The sequence below is a fragment of the Mustela erminea genome, chromosome 19, assembly GCF_009829155.1.
Source record: "Mustela erminea isolate mMusErm1 chromosome 19, mMusErm1.Pri, whole genome shotgun sequence".
NCBI classification, from domain to species: Eukaryota; Metazoa; Chordata; class Mammalia; order Carnivora; family Mustelidae; genus Mustela; species Mustela erminea.
This window is the reverse complement of record NC_045632.1, coordinates 42,982,956-43,001,466: the sequence shown is the minus strand read 5'-3', so window position 1 is coordinate 43,001,466 and position 18,511 is coordinate 42,982,956. Positions and strand designations below refer to the sequence as shown.

The following is an 18,511-nucleotide window of genomic DNA, read 5'->3' as shown; positions in this document are numbered from 1 at the left end:
GGGCGGGTAGTAGATGCCGGAGGTAATAAGGGTGTTGTAACCTCCTTCCATCTACTTCATTTCTGTTTGTTCATTTGTTAAAATATTTATTATTGGGGCACCTGGGTGGCTTAGTGGGTTAAAGCCTCTGCCTTCAGCTCGGGTCATGATCCCAGAGTCGTGGGATCGAGCCCCTCATCGGGCTCTCTGCTCTGCAGGGAGCTTGCTTGCTCCTCTCTCTCTCTGGCTGCCTCTCTGCCTACTTGTGATCTTTGTCTGTCAAATAAAGAAATAAAATCTTTTTTTTAAGATTTTATTTCTTTATTTGACAGAGAGAAATCACAAGTAGATGGATAGGCAGGCAGAGAGAGAGAGAGAGAGAGAGGAGGAAGCAGGCTCCCTGCCGAGCAGAGAGCCCGATGCGGGACCCGATCCCAGGACCCTGAGATCATGACCTGAGCCGAAGGCAGCGGCTTAACCCACTGAGCCACCCAGGCGCCCCTAAAGAAATAAAATCTTTAAAAATATATATTTATGGGGCCCTTGGGTGGCTCAGTGGGTTAAACCACTGCCTTCGGCTCAGGTCCTGATCCCAGGATCCTGGGATGGAGCCCCGCATTGGGCTCTCGCTCAGCAGGGGGTCTGCTTCTCCCTCTCTCTGCCTTTCTGCCTACTTGTGATCTCTATCAAATAAATAAATAAATCTTTAAAAATATATTATTTACTTTATACATGAAATTATCTTTTTATTTTATTTCATTTATTTATTTGACAGAGAGAGATCACAAGTAGGCAGGAAGGCAGGCAGAGAGTGAGGAAGGGAAGCAGATTCCGGGCCAAGCAGAGAGCCCGATGCGGGGCTCGATCCCAGGATCCTGGGATCATGACCTGAGCCAAAGGCAGAGGCTTTAACCCACTGAGCCACCCAGGTGCCCCTGAAATTATCTTTAATTTACTGTATGTTATACTTTACATCTAAAAATAAATCAAAACCAATAAAACATCACGATCTGTTTTATATAGCAGAGTTTCATAAAAAGTTTTATTTAAAAAAACACCTTTGGGAGATGGGAGGCATGAGGAGGGAATGGAGTAACCTGGGGATGGGCATTAAGGAGGGCACGTGATATAATGAGTACTGGGTGTTATATGCAACTGATGAATTGTTGAACACTACATCGGAAACTAATGAGGTACCGTGTGTTGGTTAACTGAATTTGAGAAAATTAAAAATTTAAAAACACCTTTAAAAATCATTGCTCCCCCTGACTCCAAAAGAAACAAAAAAAATCTCTCTCAAAAGTCTGTTGATTAAGGGCATTACTTTGGGGTCAAACAAACCTGGGATCATAGCCCAAGCTCTGACACTTTCACAGCTGTGTTACCTTAGTTAGGCAAGACATCTCTCCTTCTTAAGCCTCATTTTTCTTCTGTTTTATAGGGATCATAATCCTGACCCCACAGAGTTGTTGTGAAGGTTAAAAGTAATATGGAATTCTAGGGTTGCAAGGCTTAGAAATTCACACACAGTAGGGCACCTGGGTGGCTCAGTTGGTTGAGCTTGAGCGTCTGCCTTCAGCTCAGCTGATGATCCTGGAGTCTCAGCATGGAGCCCCACACTGGGCTCCCTGCTCAGCGGGGAGTCTGCTTCTCCTTCTCCCCCTCCCCCTGTTCATGCTCTCTCTCTAATAAATAAATAAAATCATTTTTAAAAATTCACACACAACACCTCAATTTTACAGACATTCAGCAAATTAATCCAACAAGTATTTATTGGGCCCTTGCTACTGGTAGATGCTTGTCTGGACTCTGGCAAAGAACACAGGGTCCTGAGATAAGAGGCATGTTGATGCAGAGGGACTGGGTTCAGGACATTCAGCCCCAGTCTCTCCCATGAGCAATAAGCTATTCCAAAAAGCTATTCCATTTACAGAGCTGTAAATGTGAGACACACATAATGGTGAGACATATCACCGTTATGCTCTGGCCTGTGCAGATGTGTCCAGGGCCCTGTCTGGCCATCAGCTCACCCCTCTCCTCCAGCTCTGGGATAAACATACAAAGCTCTTAAGCCCCTGGCCAGAAAGCAGATTCCGTCCCCACCCCCATGCACACACTCCAGGTCACTCATTCCAGGGAAGAGCAGGGACTTAGGGAGCAAAAACCAGTGTAAAGTAGGTCACAGCAGGAGGATGGTAATCCCCTGGATGGCTGGCCAAAGGAGTTGGGCCCCAGCTCCTAGAAGCAGGCTGCTCCTGGCCACCCACCAAGAGGGGGGTGTGAGAAGACTTTCCGGGTCTGGATTCTCACATCATCCTTCCCAAAGTATGCCCAAGCTAGGTTAGGGGGCTGCCCCAAATGACGCATTCTCAATGCTGAGGTCATTCTCAGTCCAAGCTCTTACTGACTATAACACTTCCTGTGCTGGGCTTAGAGATTCTGTCTTTGATTCCACATACTTCTACAAGTGTACTCTTTATACCCAGCCCTAAGTTGGGTGCTAGAGACATAGAGAGGACCCCTGGGGAGTCCAGAGTGGAGAATTTTGACCTGGACCGAGATAGTAGCAAGCCAGTGTTATTAGTACTGAGACAGAAGACAACTGGGAAGCTGTGTGGACCTGTAGGCTTCTGATTCAGGTGTGGAGTCAGGATTAGGAAGGAAGTGATACTGAGCAAGAAAAGGAGTTCACCAGGAGGGTATGGGGAAAGGTATTCTGAGTACAGAGAATGAATATACAAAGACCCAAAAGGGTGTGGTGGGGGGTGTGCCTGGGTGGCTCAGTTAGTTGGTTAAGCACATGCCTTCTGCTCAGGTCTGATACTGGAGTCCTGGGATTGAGCCCCACATCATGCTGCCTGTTCAGCAGAGCCTGCTTCTCCTTCTCCCCTCTGCTGTTCCCCACTTTTGCACTCGCTCTTTCTCTCTGCCAAACAAATAAATAAAATCTTAAAAAAAAAAAAAAAAAAAAAAAAAAAGACCTAAAGGGATAAAAGCCTGGCCTTTCCTTCTGGAAAATTCTGGTGGTCAGAGTGGGGCAGATGTGGGAGGAATTTCCTCCTGAATTTTCTCCTTTAGGTCATGTGAGAAGATTGGTAATGACTGGCTGGGAGATAAAAGTGGAGATAAAAGTGAATGAAGCAGAGGAGCAAACGTTGGGCAGACAGAGTTGACGGAGGTATCTGAGCTAACTGGAATCGGATGATGTTTGGGAAGAACGGATGAAGTAGGGCTGCTATACACAAGGATGGAGGTCTCTGGAGGCTCCTGTCACCCTGGAGCCAAACAAGGAAGGGTTCAATTAGGCTTATTCAGTCCTGGAGGCAGCAGTCCCCCAGCATGGGCTTTAGTGTAAACCTAGTCTACCAAGCTCTGGGTTCCTACCCTGATTCCTTTGGGCTCCTCTTGTAAAGTCGTCTCCAACTCAGCCCATCTCTCCTCCACCACCTGTTAAGTCCCACATCCTGACCTCCCTTATCACTTCCTATAACATGCCCTCCCTGAAGCCTCCCTGATGCCAAGGACTGAGTAGGTAGATCCCTGTTCCAGGCTCAGACAGAGGGGAGTCGCAGGAGTGGACTGAATCAACTGTGGGCAGAACTGGCTTAGGTGGGGCTGCATAGACAATGAAAAGGAGCTTTAACTTTGGAATTGGTTCTAAATTAAAAAAAAAAAAAAGGAGAGTAAAGCAGAGGGGATGAGAGCAGAAGTCAGTGAGGCCATGGCACTGCCCACACAAGTCATGGGGTGGTGGGTAGGAGTAAGGTCCTAGAGGTGGTGGTAGAGGACTGATTGAGAGAGCGTTTCACCCTCTCTGAGGACTCCTCCTTCCCTCAGGATTCTGCCCATGTGGATTCTTGCCTCTCTCCACCAGGATGCACAGGGTTTCCTCTCACATCACACACTCATTCCATGCTTCCAGAAAGTCTTCTGGGATTATTGACGTCACACTGCATACCTCTTCTCAAAGGAGAAGCTTGGGTACATGAGAGGCCAGAGGAACCCTCATCATAACCCGTTTCTGCAGCTCCAGGTCACCTCAGGGACTTGAATATAGACCCAAACAGGGACTCCCCATCTCCTGGAACAGCTTCCCCTCAGGTAGACCAGGACACCAGAGAGGGAGAGGACAGAGCACTTAATCTGTCTTGAAGGCTAAGACATAGTTAGCAAAGATGGCAGGAACATGGAGGCTGAAACAAACGTGGAGATGGGGTGGGCTGGTACACTTCACCCCCTCACATGCCCATGGGGGCCAGGGCAGGAGGGGCAGCCTTGGGGAGAAATGCCAGCCCAAGAGAAGAGAGGAAGGCAATGCATTCCAGAAGATTTCAGGTCACCACTGTAGCTCCTAGAACCTGCACACGATGGAAAACTCTGCACAGCCAGCCCTGGGAAATGAGTATCTTTAAGTAGAAAGATTGAGTCCCCTGTGGTGGCCATGGGCCCTGCCCATCCATCCCCAGAGATCAGCTTCTGGAGGCTCTGCCCCAACAAAGCAGGGCTGGCAATGGCCAGAAGAAAGGAAGCTTAGTACAAATATAAATACCTTTAATGAAAGCCAAGGGCACTGTGTCGAGCCCCAAGCGCAGCTACCAGAGCAGGGTAGGAGGCAGGGGTGCTGCTGCTCCACCAGACTGGCTAGGCCAGAGGCCCCAGGAGGCAGGCGAGCGCCAGAGCAGCTGCCAGCAGTGGGGGCGTCGGGGCTGGGGTGGGTGCAGATGCTCTTGCCTGCAGCGTCTCCTGGTTGGTCTCAGGGCCTATGCCATGCTCCCTGATACGCACAGGGGTGCCGCAGAGAACATGCAAGTTGTCTGGGTGCGGGGCCTGGCGAGCTTCTTGCTGTAGTGACTCCCACACAGCAGCAGCCTCCTCTGGGCAGCGCAACAGGACTTGGGAGGCACAGACGTGGAAGTCATTCCAAGACCTGTTAAAGGCTTGGGGTTAGGGTAATTAGGTGGGGTAAAGAGGCTTTTGTAATGGGAAGGAAAAAGGTTCAGGCCCCAGGGTGGCGGGGGGTTCCCACAGTTAGGCAGGCATCTTTATACCTGCTCTTACCTGCAGACAGTGTCCAGCTCGCCTCCAAGGCCCATGCCGTCCCCCAAGCGGATGAGACACTCAGCAAACCCCTGGTATATGGTGTCACAGCCCCCTGGGCCCGTTGCAGCTGCTGCCAGGGGAGATACAAGGACTAGGGGTGGGGGTGGAGAGTGGTTGATAGGATGAGCAGCCCTGCCCCCCTTCACCGCCAAGCCCCCAGGGGCTTGTTTACCTGCATGTGCTCGGGGGACGTGACTCAGCGTCAGAGGCACCCAAGGGAACCAACGGGCACATCTGGGGATCCACCTGCTTTGGCTCCCCCCTAGGCACAACCCGTACAGGGTATGTGGAGAGGGGGTAAGGTGTTCTGTCCCAAGGGTTGGCTCTTCCTCTGAGCTTCTAGGGTCACAGGTCAGGTGAGGATGGTCCAAGTTTAAAAGTCAGAACATGGAGATGAGGGCTACAGGCTCCCTTAACTGTCCTGCAGGTTGGACAAACTTCACTTGACCATCCCACCCCCATACCCAAAGACAGGTGTTCTCTGCCAGGGAGAGCAGGAGAGGCAGGGTCGGGATCCAGATCAGACCCTAAGAGAGGGCTTCAGGGGTCCCACGGCTGGACTAGGGGTTCCACGAGAGCCTAGGTCTCCCTTTACTGGAATGGGCGATGTGGAATTTTGGGGTCCTTTCCCCATGACTAGATGTCAGGTCATGCTCATTTTGCATCCTGAAGCCACTGGCACATATTACCCCTCCCTGAAAACGTTGCACCTCCACTCCAGCCTGGTTCCCAGGGCCCAGGAAGGATGGGCCTCAGCTCTCACACGCCCTATACCTAGACTGGGGAGAGGGTGTGCCACGCACCGCTAAGCCGGGTCCAGCACACCCGCACTCACCGAGCGGTAGCAACAGCTGCAACAGCCCCAGCACACCGGAAGCTCGGGGCAGTCTCTGGCAGTGGTGACAGGAGCAGTAGCCGTGCATCATCCCCGCCTGGGAGCCTAGTGCTGGAGCTCTAGCAGCTTGGAAGCAGAGCCCTTCAGCCCAGCCCCCGAAAGAAGGGATTGTGATTGGTTGGGAGCTCGGGGCGGGGCCCAAAGCCAGCTGGGCAGCCCCGCCCTAGTACTCAGATTGGCAAAGGAGGGGAGGGACCCCAGAGAGAAGAGCTGGCGACAAGGCAAATTGCAGAGCTGACCTCAGGGCCCTTGTCTCAGAAATGGAAAGGGGACCTGGGAGAGCAGCTATGTAGATGAGAGTGGGTGTCCAGGCACCAGGCTTAGCCTAGACAGAGTTCCAACACAGGGAAGAGAGAGGGGAGAGAACAGAGGCCCCTATCAAAGTTACACCAAAAGCACACACATACTCCATTTTATTCCAAAAGCATTTAATTGAATTTCTCAATATTTTTCAAAAACAAAAAGATCCAAATTGGAGGTAAAAAGGAACATGGAAAATGCAACTCAAGTGGTGTCACGATCTCAAGGGTCATGCTCCAGGCATGGCAGAACCCAAGAAGGCACAGTACCCACCCTGGGCCCAGCCTAAACCTGCTGGCTACCACAACCTGTAGACCACAGCCAGTGCTCTCCCCTCAAACACCCCCAAGGTGGGAGCCTGAGCAGGTAAAAGGGTAGACATGACCCTGCTTTGGCCTAGGCCTGTCTGCTGGCCTTCAGTGCCTCCCCAACTCTGAGCAAGGCAGGCTTAGCTACGGGAGGCTAGGGGTTACAAGGCCGTGCAGCATGAGGCTGAGACGTCGGGCCACTTTACCAAGTGAGTTGTGTGGCTCAGCCTGAAGGAACTGGAAGAGCTTCTGGCGCACCTGGGCCATGACGGAGCCCATGTGGTCCCGAGTAATGGGGTCACTGTGGTCCAGGTGCATCACAGCCTCTTCCAGGTAGCTGTAGTGGAAGAAAGAGACAAGAAACAGGTGGGCTCCGGCAGATGCGAGCGCCCCCTGGTGGCACCGACGCCCAGAGGGACTGCTGACAAAGGGTGGCCTCAAAACCAGAGATGGGTGGGCACAGAAGGGACTGGGGGAGAAAAATTAGGAAGCAGAGTCAGGCAAGAGTCTCTGTTTGAACTGCTCCTGACACTCAGCAAACCCCTGTCTCCACCCCAACCTGTCTCCTGATCCCTGAGTCCACTCACCTGAGCTTGAGATCAGTTCGAGTACCAAGGTCAGAGGCCAGCTGCTGGATGAGGGAAAGGAGCACAGGCTGGGAGAGTGGGCAGGGTGGCTGCCCAAAAACCTGCCCTGGGTCCACAGTTTCACACACATACAGCACCAGGTTCAGGTCAGCAGCTGTCAGGGCCTAGGAAGAGAACAGTGTTTACAGCCAAGATCAGAAGGGAATACCTGCTTGGCTGGCCGTGGATGACCAGAGTAGGGTACTGAGGGCTCGGGGGGGGGGGGGGGTGCTCAGGGGCCCACAGACAGTCATAGAGAGCTGTGTTGTTACTCTAGGGGATCAGGAAAGGTTTCCTGAGAAGGGTGGTCATGAAGCAAGGCAGGCGTTAGATAGAAAGAAAGGTCCAGGCAGAGGGGAAAGTAGGGGAAACGGCCTGAAGCCAAAGGCAACCAAGAACAGTGTACTGGGGCTGGAGCACTCAGAGCCTGGCGGGTATGTGTGTGCACCCTGTCAGAAGACACCTGACCCTTACCTCGACCTACTGGCCGGCATACCTGCTGGAAGGCCTGATTGAGGTGGCCCTGCTGCAGCAGCTGCAGGATATGGGCTTGCTGGGCCTGGCAATCGAGGTGGGCGGCGGGAACGGGTGTGCCAGCAGCTGAACGCATGGCCTGCATGATGCTAGACGTGACGGCAGCCTGTTGTTCCTTGAGTGCTACACTCACCTCACCCTTAACAATGCGCTGTACCTGTGCTAAAATGGACTCCTGTAGGCTGCAAAGGGAAGCGAGGGAGATGAGACAGACAGGAAGTCTAGTCTGGTGCTTTCCAGACCCAGCACCTTGCCCAATAACCCGCCCACACACCTGCCCACAGCCACTTGCAGCTGGTGCTGCACCTCAGCCCGAACGCTGCTAGACACGGTGGCCGCCATCTGCTCGGTGGCACCCTGCAGTGTGCTGACCAGGCCCCGCAGCTGGGCCAACACAGGCTCCCGTGCCTCCTGTTCTCGCGCCTTCCGGCTCTTCATGTGGCTCTCCAGCTGCTGCAAGTCTGAGAGGTGACCACAGGAGCATGAGAGGGCTGGCCGGGGAGAGAGGGACAGCCCCTCCCACCTTGAGGCATATGACCCCACTCACACTCTTGTGTGCCCAGTCGGAAGCTATCATTGATCTGCTGGAACATGGCTTGGCAACTCTTCTCAAACGCCGGCAGCACCACACTCTGAAAGGCTTCACGGTAGGCAGCCTGCATTGGCCCCTGTAATGTGTCTGCAGCTGCTCGGGCAATGGCATCTGTCAAGTTCTGGGGGTAGAGGGAGAGCTGAGTTGAAAGGCTAAGCCCAAGCTGACATGACCAGGCCCAGCAACCACCAGCCTCCCTCATCTTGGGCCCTACAGCACCTTGGACTTCAGCAGCTTGGAGATATTCTCTTTCATGCTACCCTCCACGGCAGTGAGCTTGGTGGCCACTGAGTTGCTCAGCTGGCCTGCCACTGGCTCCAGACTCCTGGAGACACCTGGGGCAGGATGAAGAGGAACAGGTGGAGCCACGAAAGGCAGCCTGACAGACAGAGAGCCCCACTCCCACCTGGCCCACCCAGAAGTCTCCATGCCGAACTCACACGGGGGCACTGTCTTCTTGATCTCATCCCGTATGCTGCGCTCCAGCCGCCCAGCTACAGCCGAAGACAGCGCCTGGGACAGCTGTTGTGTCAGCTGCTCCTGCAGCTGTCCACCCCGCTGCTGCCCCTCGGCCAGCGCCCGCTCCAGCCGCCGCTCTGCACTGCAGCTAAGGAACAGACCTGGGGCAGGTCCCACATCCATTCCTGGGCCAAGAATGCTGCTGCTGTCCCCACCCCTATGCCACACCAAGCCATGACCCGTAAGGATACGCTCCTGCTCATGCCGCGACTCCAGGGCTCGTTCTACGTGGCCCGTGACAGTGCTCTGCAGGCCTTCCAGCTGGGTGCAAAGACGCTGCAGCAATTCTTCTTGGCTGTGTCGCAGCTCTGCCAACTCTCTCTGCTGTTGCCAAATTAGGGCTGGCCAGTCCTCAGGAGGGTCTGCCACCTGCCAAGAGCACCGAGTCAGATGATGCCCGCCCCACACATTCCCACACACCAGACCAGGGAACGGCCCAGAGCTCTTCCCCATCCTCGCAGGAGTCATCCCAGAAATAGAAAGGCTGTTACTTCACTGACCTGGTGCTCCAAGAGCCGGGATCCCACAGCTGAGTCCCTGCCATGGACAAGAAGCACCTCAGGCTGCGTCAGGCAGGGCAGCCGGAGAACCACCCCTCTCCCTGGCCACAGGACCCCACCCCGTACCCGTCATCTTTCTTGCCCTTTCTCTTAAGCTTAGGTGAGGCTCGAGGAGAACCCTTGGTCTTCCAGTCCTTGGCTGGTAGCCGTGGAGTGGGAACTTTGGTGCCAAAGCCCCCTGCAGCAGAGGCAAGGCTAGCAACCTCATCATCATGGTCACTGGAGAAAGAAGAGGGAGAAAAATCAGCACCGACCCACTTACCAGCCCTCCCACACGAGAGGACAGCATAGGGTGGCTTCTACCTTTGCTCAGCACTGGCGTCCTGGCTGTCATGTTGCTGCAGCAGGTGATAAGGTGGTCGGTGGAAGGCCAGGCTCTTGTGCTTCTCCTGGAGGCCGTTCCTGGGACTGAAGGAACAGGCCAACTCAACAGCGGATGATGCTACCTGAAACCCCTCCCACCAGCACCCACTCCCCTCCCACGTTCCTCACCTCTCTGCCAGGCTGCTGCAGGTCTCACGAGTAATGTCCGGTGCCGTAGGCCAGACCTGACTGTCAGAGGCCGTGGCCTCCTGGGTCAACGCTGCCTCCAAAAGGGAAGGGGTACTGTGCCGATCCCCATCCCCAGGCCCTCCATCCAGGCCAAGCTGGGAGCCAAGCTCGGGCCCTGGCCGGGGCCGTGGGGACAGCAGGTGGAGCGCTGAGGCAGCTGAGGCCATACTGTCTGGTTCAAGACCCTCAGGAGCAGAGGAGACAAAACCACGGGACAGGGCCTCAGATGCGATCTCAGGGATGTCCTGGGACAAGGCAGTGGAAGCTGAGGAAATAACATCAGGGGAGCGGGTGCGGCTGGGAGAAGCCTGGGGTAGCCCCAGGGGTTCCACTTCCTGCAGCTCCAGCGACAGTGCAGAGGCAGCAGCAGGCACCTGAGGTGGAGCGAAGAGGTGATTAGACAGTGGGACGTGGGAACGCGGGAGCACAGATGAGGCCTGCCGTCTGCAGGGATGGGACGGTGGGGAAGGGGGATGCACGTCAAAAATCCCACAGCCCAGGAGGAGAGGAGGTGGGGATGGACACAGGCTGAGAAGCTGCCCTCCAGGGACCAGGGGAGGCTGGGATGACCTCAGGGAAAGCCCTCAGGCACTGTGGGAGGAAAGGGCCCCCAAGCTTCCTGCTACCACATACCTGCCACCCTGCACTTCATACACACCCACACACACACCTGCCCAGGTGCTTTGGGAGTCAGTTTGTCAGCTGGACCTGGGAGCAGGCTGGGCAAGAGGCTGCGTGGGCTTGCCTGCAGGCTGCTACTGCTGCTCATCGTCAGACTGCCGTCCAGCTGCAACTTGGGGCTCAAGGTCAGCTCCTCAGGTGGCCTGGTGGCAGGAAGGCTGAGGTATAGCAGCCAGAGCCTGGCACCAGCCCCTGCCCTCCCCCAACTGTGACCCTCGCTTCACCTGGGCAAGGAGGGGTCCACAGCTGACGTACTGCTCATGGCAGACACAGCTGTAAGAGAGGAGGAGCTGGAGCTGGAGGAGGAGCCGGAGCTGCTGCTGCTGCTGGGGGACACAGCGATCTGGGGAGAGGCAGGGGACTGAGGCCATGGCCCACAGGCGGGGGATTCCTTGGTCGGCCTGCCCTGAGCCCCACCCTCCTCCCCCAGCACACCTGCTGCAGGGAGGTGCTAGGTGTCATGAAGGCGTCAGGGGTCATCAGCTTGGGCTTCGTCTCACTGCTCAGACTGAGGAAGTCAGCGGGCGCAGGCAGCTCCACTATGCGTCGGGGGTCAGGCTGGGATCCTTGGGTAGATGACCCCAGGCCCTCAGAGCCCAGTTCAGGCCGAGACTCTCCAAATGCTGTGGGGAAAGCTGCCATTTGAGTCAGATCTCAGACCCTGGTCAGTCTAACCTGCCTCCCTCTTACACCTCACTCACCGAAGTCCTCATGGGCAGTGTGGGTGGGGAGCGGGGCCACCACGTCAGGGTTCAACTGCGGCTGGAAACGGATCTGCACGTCCTGCAGTGCCCTGCAGGCGGAGAAGAGTGAGAATAGGAGAGCTCAAAGAGGCCAGCATCACGAGGGTGTGGAGGGGTACAGACAGGGCAGAGACAGGATTCCCCAACACACTCACTTAGTATGCACACAGAAGAGTTTGATGAGCACACCGGCTGCAGACTCCATGGCACCAGCTCCGTGGGTCCCATCTACAAAGACAGTGTGGGCAACTAAGCCCTGGTCCTCTATGCATCCATACTTTCCTACAGACAAACATGTTTCCTAAACCCTGAGCAGCTCACCAGCCCCTAGGCTGTCGTTCTCCTCCTCAGCAGGCAGCACCTCAGTATGCCGCAGTCGGCAGCGACTCACAACCTGGATACCGAAGCTCAGCACGGGGTGGGTGAGCAGGAACTCAGAGATGGAGCTGAAGCAGGCACGGCCCTCCTCCTGGTTCTGCAGCAGCTCCATCACGTACAAGACCTGCACACACGGCGCACTCACGGCAGGGCTAGAGGCCCAACACCCTTGCCTCCCTGACGATGCCAGCTCTGCCCCGGTTGCCCCACCACAGCCTACCTTCCGTTGCACATCGCTGAGAATAAGGTATTCGGCTGAGAGGTCCAGACAAACCTTGAGGCTGGGGGGCACACTCACTGAGCTGAAGATATCTGGGGAGAAGCTGTGAGGCCCAGGAGGCAGGATTAATGAGACAGAGAGTGAAAAGAACCCCCATCTGTCACCCTACTGCCCCTGCCCAGCCTCTGCTTACCGAATGGTCTGCAGGCAGGTCCAGGACACTGTGCACCACATCTTTAGCTCCCGATTCTGGTCAGCACCAGTGATGAGGAACCTCCAGAAAGGGACTCTGCAAAGCAGCAAGGCATCGAATCACTGGCTGGGCCCCCTACTGGAGAACCAAGGTCCAGTCCACCACCCACCTGCCTGCCCACTCACGCACTCAGGGTCCTGCTTCTTGTGGTTGTCACAGAACAGGAGGCAGGAAAGGGACCGCCCATCATGAGGCTTCCACTCATGCAGACACCTGCAAGAAGGCCGATGAGGGACCTGAGTGAATGATCTTGCCCTCACCTGGGTGGGGGGTCTTGGTCCCTCAGTCCCTGAGTACCTTGGCTCATCCTGCCCCTCGATGTAGATCTGCCAGAACTTGACAAAGCCATCATGGCTTGCAGTAGCCAGGACAGTCCCATCAGGTGAGAGGGCCCCTTCACTCAGGCACTGGGAAGAAACCAAACAGCCTTGCTTTGTCACCTGACTTGGGGTGGGAATAAGCCCTTCTCCAGTGAAGATGGTAGTGAGCTGAGCTGGCCCAGAGCAGATGTGTACATGTGTACGAAAGCCTCCCTAAATGGGAGCTGTACAGAACACCAGCACCCCCGGGCGCAGCTGGTTAGATGTACACTTTATAACTAAGGCTCACTTTGTGTTCAGAGTTCCCGGGGCAGAGTGCTGGCAAAGCCACCTGCACAGCTGGGGGCTCGGGAATGAGATGAGGGGCATGAGGAAAGGGGGAAGAGTGGCGGGGGCGGGGAGCAGTCAGGGGCAGGCTTACAGTGCTGTGGCCTTTTACCACGATGAAGCCTTGCTTGATCTGGCTGACACGCACAGGCCAGGTGCTGTGGTTGGAGCGGAGCATGTCCAGATCCCACACCTCAGCCTGGAGGGTACAAGGTGAGCGTTCAGGCCCTGCCCACACCATGGCTGCTCTGAGCCCTTCTCTCTTCCTATGCCTGGCTCCCTTACCCGGTCCTCATGCAACAGAGCCACCGTGGGGCTGCCCTCCTCACAGCAGTCCTCACTCTCCTCTGGGATGAAGGGGCACCAGATGATCCTGCGGAAGTGGTTCAGTGGTGTGCCCTCTGGCTGCTGGATGTGGACCAAGATCTCTTCTCTGAGCACGGTGTTAAGGGCTAAACAGGTGGATGACAACATCTGGTAGCCCCTGCCCCACCCACCTTTCTACAGTCCCCCATCCCACCCCAGGGAAAGGATACTGAATTTTGCCATTAACCAGAGCCAAGCGCCACACGAACAGGTTGCCTGCCTCATCCAGGCAGGCCAGCTGGGAGGAATTGAGGTGTGCAAAGGCCAAATCAGCCACGCTGCCTGTGAAGCCCTTGAGCAGGGTCCGCTCTGAAGTGCTAACACTGATCACCCGCACCATCGCCGAGCCGTTGTTGGCAGCTGGAATCAGAAGAGGAGGAGGCCCTGAGGAACTATCCAGGCCCAGGCAGCAGCAGGGACGCCCTGCCCTTGCCTGCCTCAGTGCCACTACCAGTCTCAAACTCGGTTTTCCCCCTCGGCTCCCCAGGGCCTGTCAGAGGTGGGGGCGGAACAGACAAGCCTTCTATCATACCCTAAGGACTGAGTGGTCCAACACTGGATCTGCATCTCTGGGGCTTTGAGCAGAACACCTCCCTCCTCAATCCTGCCCCTACTCACCCCGAATGGCATAGGCCAAGAAGGAGTTGGACACAGCAATAAGGTTGCCATAGTAGTATTTCTGTTCCCAGTCATACTTGGCCACAGGCTGGATTTTCACCTGAGAACAAAGGGTGAAGAAGGTCATAGAGGCTGAGGGCTAAGGTAGATCTGCCAGGGCCCAGTTGGTTTCTGGCACCCCGGGATAGGATAGGCCACAGGTGTCAGCCTAGTCATAACTCTAGGGGCCAGATTCCCACAGAGATCTGGCAGCTAACCCTGGCTTCCTGAGACTGAGGCACACTACCTGTCAAGGTGATCCTCACAGTAACTGGCGGCATGGGAGAAGGGAGGGAGAGGCTGACTGTACCCGCATCCACCCTACATGCCACAATGTCGTGGTGCCCACCTTGTTGCTGCCCCGTGCTTTGCTTGAGATGCTAGAGTCACTGCTGGCCACAATCTCCACCTCCTTGGCCAAAATCCCAATGCATGTAGAGCTGTCATCTCCTGTGAGGCAGCTAGGGGGAGGGGTGCACAAGCTTGACTCCTGTTCCCGTCAAGTCTCAAGGGGCAGGGTTGGAAGGGGAGAGAATACAAACACTCTGGTGAAGGTGTCAAGTCCCAGATGCTCAACTCTGCCTGACCCACTGGTCCCCAAAGCCACAGCTCCCTTTGCTCTCACCTCCCTCCTCAGTCATGGGCCTACTTCCATGCTAAAATGGCAGCCCAAACTTCAGATCCAGCCCACGCTCTTGAGTTTGTCCTTGCCCCTCATCCTAGTACAAATATGCCGTGGTTAAGTGCACCACCCCAAAGACCCCAAAACCACCACTGCCATTTCCCAGACACTCACATGACCTGCTTTTCCTGAAGGTTAATAGGTGGCATGGCACGGAGACCAGGCTTGTTTGCTGAAGTACCATCACCTGAGCAGAGGGGGTCTGGGACAAGAAGCCCGTTGAGATCCCCATTGTAGGCATTAGATGGGCGCTGGCTCTCTGCACTGGGACCTGGGGACAGAAAGGTCCACTCTGATGAGGTTGTTCCACCTGCCCACTGGCCTCTCCTCCCGCAGAACTTCATTTAAGAACCATGAGGTGCTCTGGGAACATTCAACTGAGGGAGCCATGTCTGTGGGGAGGAGGATGCTTGGTTCATCTTTTGTTCCATAAGCACTGATGGTTAACACAATCTCTGCCAAGACCAAAGACATGCATGTGGCTCTTCTATCTAAGGGAAGAGTAAAGCCATCAAGAACCTGGTGAAGCCAATTAATATTTAAGTCCAAATTAGCACAGAGGGACTCTGTACTAAGAGAAGGCATGGAAAGGGTCAGTAGAGACTTAAGGAGGTCGATCAGAGCCAGTGTGGTTGGAACGCATAAATATAAGAAAGAGGGAGGGAGAACAAGTCACAGAGGTCTCAGATATGAAGCTTGGGTGCTTAAATTCTCCCTGTGGCACTGAGAGCCACACAGTTTTAAATGGGAAGGTGATACAGTCTGCTATTGTGAAAAGAATGACTGCTCTAGGGCACCTGGGTGGCTCAGTGGGTTCAAGTCTCTGCCTTCAGCTCAGGTCATGATCCCAGGGTCTTGGAATCAAGCTTTGAATCGGGCTCTCTGCTCAGCCCTCCTCTCTCTCTCTGTCTGCCTCTCTGCCTGCTTGTGATCTCTGCTTGTCAAATAAATCAAGTCTTAAAAAAAAAAAAAAGCTACTTAAAAAAAAAGAATGACTGCTCTAAGGCAGCATGTAGGATAGTTAAGAATTTAATTAAGATATACCAGTCCTAAACCAAGATAGTGATAGATGGTAGAGAAGGGAAGATGGGCTCTTAAGGTATGAAAGGACACTGATAAGATGTGGGAGTAAGAAAGAAAGCAACCTGCCCCTCAAAGAAGTGGTTCAGAAGAAGTCACCTTGGGCAGGTAACTTCAGAAGAAAACGAAGGAGTTGGACAAAATGGAGAGAAACTCTAGGACAGGATGGGTAGTCAGGAAAAGCAGCGTTTCATTTGTTTGCCATTAGTTATTTCAAACACCCTCACAGGCTCAGGCACCACCCTAAAGCTCCCAGGTGACAAGGAGACTATGGGCCCACATTGAAAAACAAGGCAAGGGGTGCCTGGGTGGCTCAGTCATTATGCGTCTGCCTTCAGCTCAGGTCATGATTCCAGGATCCTGGGATGGAGCTCTGAATCGGGCTCTCTGCTCAGCAGGGAGCCTGCTTCCCCCCCTCCTCTCTGCCTGCCTCCCTGCCTGCTTGGGATCTCTGTCTGTAAAATAAAAAAATAAATATGTAAAAAAAAAAAAAAAAAAAAAAGAAAGAAAGAAAAGAAAAGAAAAACATGGCAAAGTTCTGGTCACAAAACAGTCTGGCATCTGACATGGTCCTCCAGTGCCTCCAGAGGAGACAAGCAAGAACTATTTGGCAAATGAGACAATTATGTACCAATCAATATATAAGAAATTAAGTGGAAAACCTCCAGGCCACTTCATTTGGATCAGAGCCATTTTAGCTGCTCAGGGGTAAGCTGGCCACTCTCCTTTCCAGGCAGGCTACCATGAGAACAAACAAACAAGCTGCAAAATACCGGCCATGCCAGACTCTACCAAACCTTTGAGTAGTCTAGTCTGCACAGGGCTGATGAGCATGAGAGGTCCAAGCCAAGCTTACAAGTAAAGGGACCACAGACTCCAGGTCTGGGGCAAAGTGCTCAGTGGTTTCAGGCAGAAGATGGATTTTCCTCAGGTGGCAAGGGGGAGTTAAACCCACCCAATGTGAGCACTAGTGTCTGCTTCAAAAGCGGCTAGTATAGTATGGGCCTCCCAGCAAGTTTAAGTACAGGGTTTGAAGAGCACCAATTCTTAGCTGTGGCCACTGCAGACCCCACACCACCAGTCTTTCAACCACTACCACTTTTCACAGGTCCCTAAACCTGTCAGGAAACTTTGGTACCTTCACACATGCTATTTCTTCTTTGCAGAATGCCATTCCTGACACTGAATCACCTGTTTGTATTATTAACACCTAGCCTAAACATTGTCTTCTCTCTCAAATGTGTTCTCAGGCACTTTCCAGCCCTAACCTCACATACCTGGTCTCCATCACAGTACCAAAATATTCCTTGTCTCAGTGACAACAGCATTATATTACAACCTCATTAGTTCTCTATGTTCTGGGGGCTCTTTGGAGGCAGGAGCAGCTCTGAGGTATCAGCGCAAGCCCAAGTAAAGTTTAAGTGAATGGAAATAAACTAGGGCTTGCAGATGTTTGTAGCCTAATCCAATCAGGGCCGTGCAGTATGTGATTTGGTTAAATCCCAGAAAGGGCACAAAAATGGGGCGGGTCACCCGCCTCCTGAAAATCAGTTTTAGAACAGCAGGCCTGTTGTCTATATTCCAGAGTGAAGGGCAAGTTGCAGAGGGTGACAGTGCTCCTCAGCACAGTGCTTAGGTCTAGACCCAAAACTCATGATATAGAGCCCAGACCAGGCCTCTGAACAATAAGGTAGAAGGATGGGGAACCTGAGCTAGTCCCAGGTACACGTCAGTCCCAGGACACGAAGGAGCCCCTGAGGATTCAGAGAAGGAACCTCACCTTCAGCAGAGACGCTGAAGGACGGCGAAGAACGGCCCGGCCCCAGGATAAGAAGAGATCTGCAACCTTGGCGGGCAACCTCAGGAATTTACCGCTCCAACCCTCGTCTTACCTCACCAGCCGGGAAGATGCAGTATGGATCCTGAGGGACCTGCGGGACCTGAGGACTCTGAGGGCGGCCCAGGCCCGCGCCGCCCTTCTGCCCGCCAGCCAAAGGCCCACCCCCGCTGTCCCGGCTCACCCCCCGCGGGCCGGTCCAGCTTGAGAATGTCCCGCAGGTGCTGCGTGGCGTCCTCGATGTCGATGCTCGCGCAGGAGGAGGCCATGGGCCCCGCCTCGGGCGCCTCGTCCGCCCCGCGTTCGTTTCGCTGCCGCAGTGCACTGTGCAGCCGCGCACAGCCCTGCCGGGGCCAGACAGCAGGACACCGGTCACTCGATTCGGTCCACCCGCAGTCCGCAAACGGCCGCCCGCGCCGCGTCCCTCTACCCCACCAGCCCCACCAACCGCCTCCACTTCCGGCCCTCCGGAGAGCCGGCCCCCGGAACCTGCGCAGGGTGGAGAAGAAAGGTTCCGGGCTGGGGGCGGAAGCTTCGCCCCCACCGGACCCCTTGGTCAACGGGCGTTCCTCACGGCTGAGGCGGAGCAAATATCGAGGTACTGAACAGCCCAAACCCCTACTCGCCTCAGGACATCCTTTGTCCATTCCCCAAACATGGACTCCTGATGGGCCTGGAACTTGATCAACTCAGCCGCTCAGGTTACAGTCCCTAAGACCCTCCCAAAGAACCTGAATCGGTATGAGCCTAGGTTTCCCCTTGGGGAAATGGGGCAGGGCAACCCAAGGTCTCAGGGGAATCATAGGCCCAGGAATTACAAGGGCAGATGGTCAAACCACAAACATCACATTGTTCATGTCCCCCAGCATCCCTACCCACCCAGGCCTGACACCCCCAGACAGGAAAAAGAAACCAGAGTTTACAAACACCTCTTTATTGCAGAAATTTCAGGCACAGGTACATGGAAGAAGCTGTATTGCAGAATACAGGGTGGTTTAAGAG

The 18,511-nt window shown here is 54.6% G+C and overlaps 2 protein-coding genes and 1 long non-coding RNA gene across 7 annotated transcripts in view; 1 reads left to right on the top strand and 2 right to left on the bottom strand.

The window, feature by feature from the left end:
• Nucleotides 1-2,956: 2,956 nt before the first annotated feature.
• NRN1L (neuritin 1 like) lies at nucleotides 2,957-6,297 on the bottom strand. 4 transcript variants are annotated; one of them, XM_032323560.1, is made up of 4 exons: nucleotides 5,915-6,297; nucleotides 5,252-5,341; nucleotides 5,038-5,170; nucleotides 2,957-4,906 (listed from the first exon to the last, which is right to left on the bottom strand). In XM_032323560.1, exons 1-4 carry the CDS (start codon nucleotides 6,003-6,005, stop codon nucleotides 4,621-4,623), a joined length of 600 nt encoding a protein of 199 aa, XP_032179451.1. In that variant the 5' UTR covers nucleotides 6,006-6,297; the 3' UTR covers nucleotides 2,957-4,620. The 4 variants fall into 4 exon arrangements, with proteins under 4 accessions (XP_032179451.1, XP_032179450.1, XP_032179452.1 ...); XM_032323559.1 differs by having other exon boundaries at nucleotides 5,038-5,341; XM_032323561.1 differs by lacking the exon at nucleotides 5,252-5,341.
• An 88-nt stretch (nucleotides 6,298-6,385) lies between these two features.
• EDC4 (enhancer of mRNA decapping 4) lies at nucleotides 6,386-18,171 on the bottom strand. Of its 2 annotated transcripts, none has more exons than XM_032323555.1 (29): nucleotides 17,694-18,171; nucleotides 14,707-14,863; nucleotides 14,260-14,371; nucleotides 13,872-13,971; nucleotides 13,424-13,613; nucleotides 13,173-13,320; nucleotides 12,982-13,086; nucleotides 12,538-12,647; nucleotides 12,370-12,453; nucleotides 12,181-12,276; nucleotides 11,988-12,090; nucleotides 11,711-11,891; nucleotides 11,545-11,617; nucleotides 11,348-11,439; nucleotides 11,082-11,281; nucleotides 10,871-10,989; nucleotides 10,636-10,789; nucleotides 9,906-10,339; nucleotides 9,717-9,821; nucleotides 9,480-9,632; nucleotides 9,354-9,390; nucleotides 9,045-9,222; nucleotides 8,775-8,930; nucleotides 8,554-8,669; nucleotides 8,290-8,455; nucleotides 8,017-8,203; nucleotides 7,705-7,924; nucleotides 7,170-7,333; nucleotides 6,386-6,919 (listed from the first exon to the last, which is right to left on the bottom strand). In XM_032323555.1, the coding sequence occupies exons 1-29, from the start codon at nucleotides 18,154-18,156 to the stop codon at nucleotides 6,727-6,729; spliced, it is 4,596 nt and encodes a 1,531-aa protein (XP_032179446.1). In that variant the 5' UTR covers nucleotides 18,157-18,171; the 3' UTR covers nucleotides 6,386-6,726. The 2 variants fall into 2 exon arrangements, with proteins under 2 accessions (XP_032179446.1, XP_032179447.1); XM_032323556.1 differs by having other exon boundaries at nucleotides 11,082-11,269.
• LOC116578930 overlaps nucleotides 18,170-18,511 on the top strand; it is a 1,510-nt gene continuing 1,168 nt past the window's right edge. The window contains exon 1 of the long non-coding RNA XR_004281094.1: nucleotides 18,170-18,248. This is a non-coding gene — a long non-coding RNA (uncharacterized LOC116578930). The remainder of the gene's footprint in view (nucleotides 18,249-18,511) is intronic.